Source organism: Wasmannia auropunctata, unplaced genomic scaffold (genome assembly GCF_000956235.1).
Source record: "Wasmannia auropunctata unplaced genomic scaffold, wasmannia.A_1.0 LD336106.1, whole genome shotgun sequence".
In the NCBI taxonomy this organism is placed as follows: domain Eukaryota; kingdom Metazoa; phylum Arthropoda; class Insecta; order Hymenoptera; family Formicidae; genus Wasmannia; species Wasmannia auropunctata.
In genome coordinates, this window is record NW_012026784.1 from 6,815,042 (window position 1) to 6,823,697 (window position 8,656).

The window sequence follows — 8,656 nt, forward strand, 5'->3', positions numbered from 1 at the left end:
TATTAATATATGTAAACGACTTTCATAAATGGTATATATGACTATATAATTAAATGTATGGAATGAAAATAAATTGAGATTTTTAAAGATAATTTTATATATATATATATATATATATATATATATTATGTAATATATTGCATTATTCCTCGATATGAAATATTCAATTAATTAATTTAATGTAAAACATTTCTTGTATTCTGAAAATTACTTTTTATTAAAATTTCTCACATTTTATTGAAACAAATAAACTTTATACAAATTCATATACTCAATTTAAATTTATGTATATCATATGTAAAATTAAGTGACCAAAGTGATGCAAAAATAGTATAAAAAGTTTGAACGCAATCAAGTTTAAATGAACTATTAATTAGCTAATATGCGTTTTATTCTTATCTAATTTGCGAGAAAAAATCTCAAGTTATAATATCCAAAAAAATACAAATACTTTTTATATCAGCTTTATCACTAACCATTTTAAGTTACGAAGTTAAGAGTAAAATGACACAGCTAGCTGCTGCGTTTTCTGAACTCATTCATTGATCATTTTGCGCCTAGTAACCGGTCATTCAGACCATAGACATGGTGTGAATAGATCAAGCGACTTCCACGGCGACAATGGCTCGCTGGAGAAGCAGCTATAAAACTAACAAAAATTAAGGCAGGGAGAATCTTGCAGGTCCGTCTGTCTCTCTCTTACTTCTCCTTTTTCAATCGGAGAGAGGTTTGAGCCCAGATATCTCCCTCTTTCTCTACATGCTCCTGCGCTCGCTCTCGATACACGCTAAGTCTATGGCTCGAACAGGCGCACGATCAGCTGCGTTTTCCGAACGCTTGCCCACAGTCTCCGTGCCGTGCCGTCTGTCTGTCACCTGACATACTACGCATCGTGCTCACGCCAAAGGTGGGGGCGGCCTAGTGCAGTGGCCAGTGAACAACAAGCGAAGAAAGCTAGCGGCAGTTGCTGGCGATCACCAACGATTCCCGTGGCGATATCACGAGTCCCCCACGGTCGCGACGGGTGAATCGCAGCCGGGACGGTGTTAGACGGGTGAGCGCCGCTGCGGCTACCTCGCGCGGTTCCAATCCGCCTGCCACGAGCACGACGATCGATACGCCGATCGCGCGGCTACGCTCCAGCTATGCGCCCGTTCCGGCCGATGTTTATGGTCATCATTCACGTCGGCTGACAGCTGTCAATCCCTCATTCGGGTCGCCCGTGAGTCATCGGATCGGCAGCCGAGGGCCACCTCAGGTGATTCCTCGATTATCTCTTACGGCCCGATTACGGGTTTCACCACCTGCGCACGTTGCGTCTTCTCTCTTCGTTTCTTCTTTCTCTCTCTCTCTCTCTCTCTCTCTCTCTCTCTCTCTGTCGTTCTTTCGTTTCTCTCCCGCGATCTCTCGCTTTTCAAAACAAAACAAAAAAAAAGAAAAGGAAAACAGACTCCTCTCGACTTCTCCTCTCCCTTTTTCTCAGACGTGAGTTCCTACGAGACGAGTAAGTAGTAGTTCGAGCGCTATTAAGCTCCACGGACACCCGCACGGGGAACGGGGACTCCTCCCGCAGGTATCGCACACGTCACAACCTCTACCCTTTGTTCAGATGTCCAGGTATTTTTTGTAAGGACCCATTTTTTTTTCTCTTTTGCACAACACGCACAATTCTTACGGCGGGTGGTGCTCGCTTACGTCCCGCGGACGCCGCGACGAGTGCACGTCACGAGCCGGTTGATTTCTTGCATTGCAGCGATATCACCGGCATGGCGTCCAGCTCCGTCAGCCAGGAGGACTTCGACAACGACTTCGAGTTGACGTCCAGGAGATCCAGGATCAGGACCGCTAGGGCCAGGGTGGGCCCGGCGCGGGCGGGAGACGTGTCTTCCATAAGCTTTCAAAGTACGTGCTTGCGAAAGTGTCTACGAGCGTACGACTTGAGATTCTTCTTGAATTGTCAGTGTCTTGTTTAAATTTGAAGAAATCTATAAGCAATAAATAAATCTAAATTTATAATACATTTTTAATAAAATATATGATTTTCTGCAAACTTAAATTATGTATAAAAATTAGGTATAAAAAGAATACCTGTTCCTAATGCATATTTAACACCAAGGTGATATGACTGAATTTTAATATTATTTCACAATAGCATGATCAAGCAAATATTTATTAAAAGCTAATAAGTCATTCTCTGCGTATATAAATAATATGATCTAAATACTTAATAATAATCTGACTCAAGAGACGAATCAAGAAATCACATACGACGTTAATGATATAATCTTATCAGTCTTTATCAATTACTTCCGATGTCTTCTATTTACAGAGAATACACCCGATGTGGAGGAATCACAGGGCGCTTACGACACGGGCTCCAATCCTGTGCTTCCGCCCGAGCACGAAAACCTGCAGAGCAAACCCATAATAAGGAAACAGGATAAACGCGTGACCGGCCGGTATGTAAATCGCGATCGCATGCGCTATGCAAAGCTGATAGCAAGTAAACCAATTCAATAGAAACTTATTGTCGCGCTTGGAGTGTCCATTAGCCAACCGCATCTTTGATGCACGGAACTTTTTACGTAATTGCCTAATATACTTTCTGGATTCTGGTTTTAGTGTCTTTAGTGTCGTATCCTGTTTGCACAGGCCAACGCATATAAACAAGGGGAAGCAGCAACGCGATCGGCGGAAACTGCGAGAAAAACGGCGTAGCACAGGGGTCGTGCATTTACCGTCGACAGAGGTTCGCCATTGTTATCGTCAGTCAGCCCATAAGTAACCGCTCGATCAAATTATAACGGGGAATTGTATACTAATACTCGCGGCTTCTAGAATTTTGAAAAAACAAAATTCGGTCTTCAAAATTATCGAGTTCTTTCATACAGAGCTGCGGATTTGTGAATCATTGAATTTTCTAAACGTACGCGTCGTTGAAACCTTGCCTCTTACGATCTTGCATTACCAGGTTTTTCTAAACACTTTATCTACTTTTTCAGTTACTCTTAGATTTTGACATAGACACACAACACATACACAATTTCAATTTGTCCTTTTATATGTGGAATTTTCCAAATTCTAGATTTTTAACACTTCAGCTATAATATTCGATAACTAACATTGATTAAAATAAATGGCTATTCTTTCTTTTTTGCTTACCAAGCTTTCATCAGGAGAAACTAATCTCGTATTAACAAAAAAGTAGATGAAAGAAAACTATTATCTTTATATCATGAAAAGAATCTCAACAAGACAACCGTCAAGTGTCACGACAGCTTCTTACAGTTACAATCATAAAAATATTATATTAATAGATTAAAATTTTTTACGAATTATAATGTTAAAATTAGCAATTATTATTACTTATGGGATATAGCTCACTTTATTGTTGAATGTTTAAATATTATAAAAATGTCTCGGACATTTGGTAAAACGCATAATTTCTTAGAGCACCGGAGGTAGTACGGGGGAAGACGAGGAGGAGCTTAGCGGCACTTGCCTTGAAACTAAGCACAACACGCATCACAATGAATTTCTTGATCACGAATTGATCGAAGTAAGTGCAGTCAATTCCATTTTTTTTACTTTTTATGGAGAATGTTCCGACAAATACGCACGCTGGAAAAGATTCGTATGAGAAGACTGAAGTTAGCTTACACATGGTTTATGCTGTGTACGTTTCTTTGTAGTCGAAAGTTGATAGGAAGAGGGAAAAGTTTTATATTTTATATCTCTCCTACGCGCATATACTTATATAATATAATTACAAGTATGAAATAATGCACCAGTCGAATTTAATTTGTTTACTAGAAATTGTAGTGACGTATTTTATATCGTCGGTCATGAAAGACCAAGAAAAAGTCACTAACTGCAATTTTCGGCTATCTTGAAATTATTTTAATTACGATTAAAATTACACAACAGAAATTTCAATAAAACACGAACTTTTAAAAACGCCTCCGGATAAATTAATGAATAAATAATTTTTTTTCTTAAAACTAACAATATGTATAATGATGTCTGGTAAGCAAAGAGAAATATTAAAATAGCAGCAAGCTTAGAATTCTTATTAGAATTTTTTATCACGACGTCGATACATATATTTTTTAAGTAGTTACTTATGAACGTCTATTTTGCAGGAGCGGAACGCCCGATTGTACACACAAAGGCGAAACAAAAGGTATCCACATTCACATGCAATTAATGTTTGGGAAACAAGCATTTTTATCATGGTGTAATAGTTATCTTTGACTGCCTTTTTTAATCAATCACAACTGCTTTCTAGGCACTACCGTACTTCATACAGGTCATGTATAATTAGGCACAGTTGGTAAGTGCGTCGTATCGGAAGAATCATGATTAGGCACGACCTGTACGAAGTACGATAGAGCTAGTAGAATCATGATTAACTAACTAACAAATTACTTATTCCAGTAACATTTTCCAAAACCTACGTACATTCCCAAGTACATTCCTATAATATAATAACTGATAATATTCCAAATATTGACAAGAACATAAACCAGTCAATAATCAACATAACGAAATAATTAACAAAAATTCGAATTGTGAAAGACTTGTTGCAATACAAAGGATATAATTTGAAAGACTTGTTGCAATGCAAAGTAATTGATTTTAGGTATATTTAAAACAAACAAAAAGAGAAGCATAATCCTTTTTTCGATTAACAAAAAATTTAGTTAATCTGCCATGTTACCATTGTACAGTTTATATTATTGTAACAGTTAAAGAATATATAATTACTCGTGTATCAGCATTATAACTTGTAAACAATACAATTTTAAAAATTTTGATTTCAGTGACTATAAATTTTAGAACAAAATATGTTAAGTTATGTAAACGAAAGTCCTATAAGATAATCTTTCACCTCCTGTATATAAATTATTACAGATATTTAAAATTATCTTTCTTAAGATACTTGCTTGTAAAATTTTATATCTGTGGATTAGTGTATCGATATTTATAAAAAACTCTAAATGATCTCTTAAAGTCTTAAATGATCGAGCAACATATATTTATACTGCAACTAAAATACGTAATAAATTAATAATTGCAATATTCTTTGTATCTGCATCGATGGTCGTGCCTAATGCGATTTATAAATGGCATAATGTATGATACTAATGAAAACTAATAATCAATATCTGTACGATAAATGAAATTTGATTTACATGCGACTGTTGACGTCTGCGTTTTAGTCACTCTGATTTGGAGGCCGACGACGAAGAATTCGATTCTCTCAATCAGTCTGACAGCGTTAATCAATCGGACCATGGCAATCACGAGCCGCAGACATCTGTCAATACGACTGTCAGACCGCGATTGCCGACGCCAACGGGCGACAACCCGCACGAAGTGAGCCATTAATAAATTAGAACAAAATAAGTCTGTCATCGAAAAATAATCTAAATTGAAATTAATTTTTAACGAAAGATATATTCTGAAGTTTTATTAAGTAGAAAACAAATAGAAATCTGTTTTCTATTGTATTAATAAATCGTACTGCTCGACAATGATAATGTGATTAAGCACGATGCGATTTACAGCTGATCGAACGAGCACAAGAGGAAAACAGGAGGCTGCTATCCCTTTTAGAGGATCGGGACCATAAAATAATGGCGCTCGAGGCTCGCCTTTTAAAGCAACAGCACGAGCTGACCCTGGAACGAGACCGACTTCGCGAGGAGAATGCCACGTTGATTCGCGCGATGGCGGCGTTAGCCAGCAACTAATTCTACTCGTGTAATAAAGATCCATGCCTTTTGGCTCTTTTTGGCGCTTCTTACGATAATCGCCGAGATGCAGGATGAGCCATAAGTCGCGCATACCTCGCTGATACCTTTATTATTTTCAAGAACGATTTACTTGTCCTACGGAAATCTAATTTTTGCATCGTATCCCAATTTTTCGATTGTTGGGAGATTTGCAACAGCCACGGGCTGAACGACTGAGAATCCGGTATTGTGTTAACTATTTTAATCATTGTTGATATTGTGATATATAAGTATATATTTTCTATTTAATATAAAATGCAAAACGATTGAAGAACGATTTAGATGCTTTTTTTCTATTGAGTATTAAATCAAATAGAATCTGTTCGTTACGTTTGGATTTTCGGAAAATTATCAAATTCATTAAAAAAATTATTGCATTAAATATCTATATTGCTTTTTGTGATATATTGTGTACTTTCTCTTACTCAATATGGTATAAAATGATTGAAGAATGAGTATTCTCTATCGAATTTTTTTTTAAAGCTTTATATAAATATCTACGTGATTTATTTTAATTTTCAATTTTCACAAGAGATAAAAGGGGCTGAAAGACGAATGATATAGGGATACCTTTTTTTGGTTAAAAAGCTGTAAGATAAACTAATAACGTTTTTGACTGCAGTGGATTTTGACCGATACGAGATCGATTAATGACATTACATGCTCTACTTTAGATTGAACGAGTAGAGCGTGTGACGTTAATTGATCTCGGTCAAAACCCACTGCAGTCGAAAACGCTATTGAAGTCACGCATCATATTGAATCTTATTTTTTTAATTTTTTAAATGAAAGGCTGAGACTTTAATAAAACGAATTAGCTTGTAATGAAAGTTAAAAAGACTTAGATTGATAGTGATAAAAGTTTAAATATTTAGTTTAATAAAACTAAAAAAGTATTCACGATAATTGATTTTCCGTATCCCTTTGATGCATGATTTATGGATCATCCTAGGCAATAGGAGAGGAGGATATACCTAAGTAGAGTAAAAACCTAACTTTAGTGCGTATCGCAAATTGAGTCATTATAAATAAACAGATAATTCTCTAATCACAGTGTTAGCTGCGGAAAGTATAAAATGTATACGTTTTTGCAAGCTGCGACGCGAATTACATTTTGTAAAAAACAATAGCAGTTCTCGACCTTGTGAAGACATTGTTGTGACGATTAAATCACTTGCAGAGCTTCGCAGGCACAGATTGCACGTTTATTATCGATACGTTTGCTATCTTTATTGCCGATTAATTGCAATTTTTTTTCCGTTTCGATATGTTTTCAATTCGAGCAACAGCTAGATAAACGCAATAGATACATTGGAACCACGTGAAAGTGCCGATTATGACGTAAACGACTTACTCCGTTTTCTATTGTAATAATATAAGAATGGACGTTCTATGTAAGTTTTATACTTGCAACACACGATAATATAAGATTATGAATCATTTTATTATTATTTTATTACTATTAATGTTATTATTATTATTCTACCGCGAGCCGTATAAAATTCTATGTATATATATATAGACACGCAGATGATTCTGTAGCGATTAATCGATGCATTTTGATTAGAGGAGACTTCCGCCACAAACTTGTGTAATACGCGGGATGATGTAACGAGAAAGTGTAAAATTGTTTAAAGAAAAAAAAACTTTTATCGCCAATCAAACGGTGATTTATACTCCAATCCTCGTTTTCCTTTCAACACATTAAAGACAAAGCGGACGATTGAGACTCGTTTGAAGGAGAGGAAAGTTTTTTGCATTTACTTTTCTGCATATTCATTAATTATTCTGCGCGAAAGATTCCTTTTCAACTAATTTCCATATAGGCTGTGTGGGATTCAAAGTGATAGATAGGAGGATCGGTGACGCACGCGGATGTGTGTGACATTGAAACAAGCCCCCAGTGTGAACCGGCAAAAAGAGTTTGCATTTTTTATTCATAAAATAACTAAATAAATTTTTAATATAATACAATACTTGCACGCACATACGCAATATAGTTACATCTTTACGCTAATGTTTTTTCCTAATCACTACGTAGCTGTACATTACAAATCGTTGGGATCTCCGATCATACACTTGAGGTCTCCCACTCTTCAAACCTGTCTCGTTTTTTCTCGTGTGCCCGCCCTTTGCTCTCATCCTTTCGAAATGTATTCGCTTCGATCCTTCGAGGATCTGTTTGTGTATCCCATTATCGTAGCTTATCCCGCTTTTAAAAGACCCCGGAAACACTTCGACCCGTAAAGCTTCACGACGTGTAATTTTCCAAAACGTATAAAACTTTGTTAAAATACTTTGTGTCGCGTTTAAAGAGAAATATATTTCGATTGGTTCGCAATCGAAATATATTTCTTCGATACTTCCAAAAGGCGCAAACATCTCGAAAGGGCAAGCGACCCTTCGCACGCATCCTTTATTAACAATAAAAAGATACGACGACGTGCAATAAATAGCTACCAGTTTGATTGCTTACAAGCGCGTCTATTTAATCGTGAAAGAAATCTTTTCGGGATTAACACGAAATAATTTTTAAAACCACTTTCAAAGCCATTTCGAGAAAACTATAATTTTAATTTAGCAGTTAATGTAAAAATGTCGATTGGATTTAAAAGGTTAAATAAAATTTACGTAATACTTATAAGATATCCAATAAAAAAGAAAGGCGAATGGAACCGGAAATTAAATCAGATTGATATGAAAAACTCTTGAAACTTAAAAAAAAAATTAACTTTCCCGACGAGTAGAAAGGTCGACGAAATAAGCGAAAGTATTAACGAGTGCATTTTTTAATTAAAAATCCGATTTGTCCTCCAGTTCCGTCCATTCGCCCGCAACGAGTCTCAAGGGAAAACAAA

At 36.2% G+C, this 8,656-nt stretch overlaps 1 protein-coding gene across 7 annotated transcripts; it reads left to right on the forward strand.

Moving 5' to 3' along the window:
* The first annotated feature begins 891 nt into the window (after nt 1-891).
* On the forward strand, nt 892-7,462 carry LOC105455183 (PRKC apoptosis WT1 regulator protein-like). 7 transcript variants are annotated; one of them, XM_011698300.1, is made up of 10 exons: nt 893-1,258; nt 1,484-1,626; nt 1,754-1,902; nt 2,330-2,459; nt 2,623-2,749; nt 3,452-3,559; nt 4,143-4,183; nt 4,289-4,333; nt 5,223-5,379; nt 5,571-7,462. In XM_011698300.1, exons 2-10 carry the CDS (start codon nt 1,610-1,612, stop codon nt 5,754-5,756), a joined length of 960 nt encoding a protein of 319 aa, XP_011696602.1. In that variant the 5' UTR covers nt 893-1,258; nt 1,484-1,609; the 3' UTR covers nt 5,757-7,462. The 7 variants fall into 7 exon arrangements, with proteins under 7 accessions (XP_011696640.1, XP_011696602.1, XP_011696623.1 ...); XM_011698321.1 differs by having other exon boundaries at nt 2,653-2,749; XM_011698308.1 differs by having other exon boundaries at nt 1,484-1,617.
* The last annotated feature ends 1,194 nt before the right edge of the window (nt 7,463-8,656 follow it).

Bases quoted from the DNA above. Each gene is read 5' to 3' on its own strand.
- LOC105455183 (XM_011698300.1), top strand. The intron at 2,460-2,622 runs GTATGTAAATCG...TTCTGGTTTTAG, and splicing joins GATAAACGCGTGACCGGCCG to TGTCTTTAGTGTCGTATCCT. The intron at 3,560-4,142 runs GTAAGTGCAGTC...TCTATTTTGCAG, and splicing joins TTGATCACGAATTGATCGAA to GAGCGGAACGCCCGATTGTA.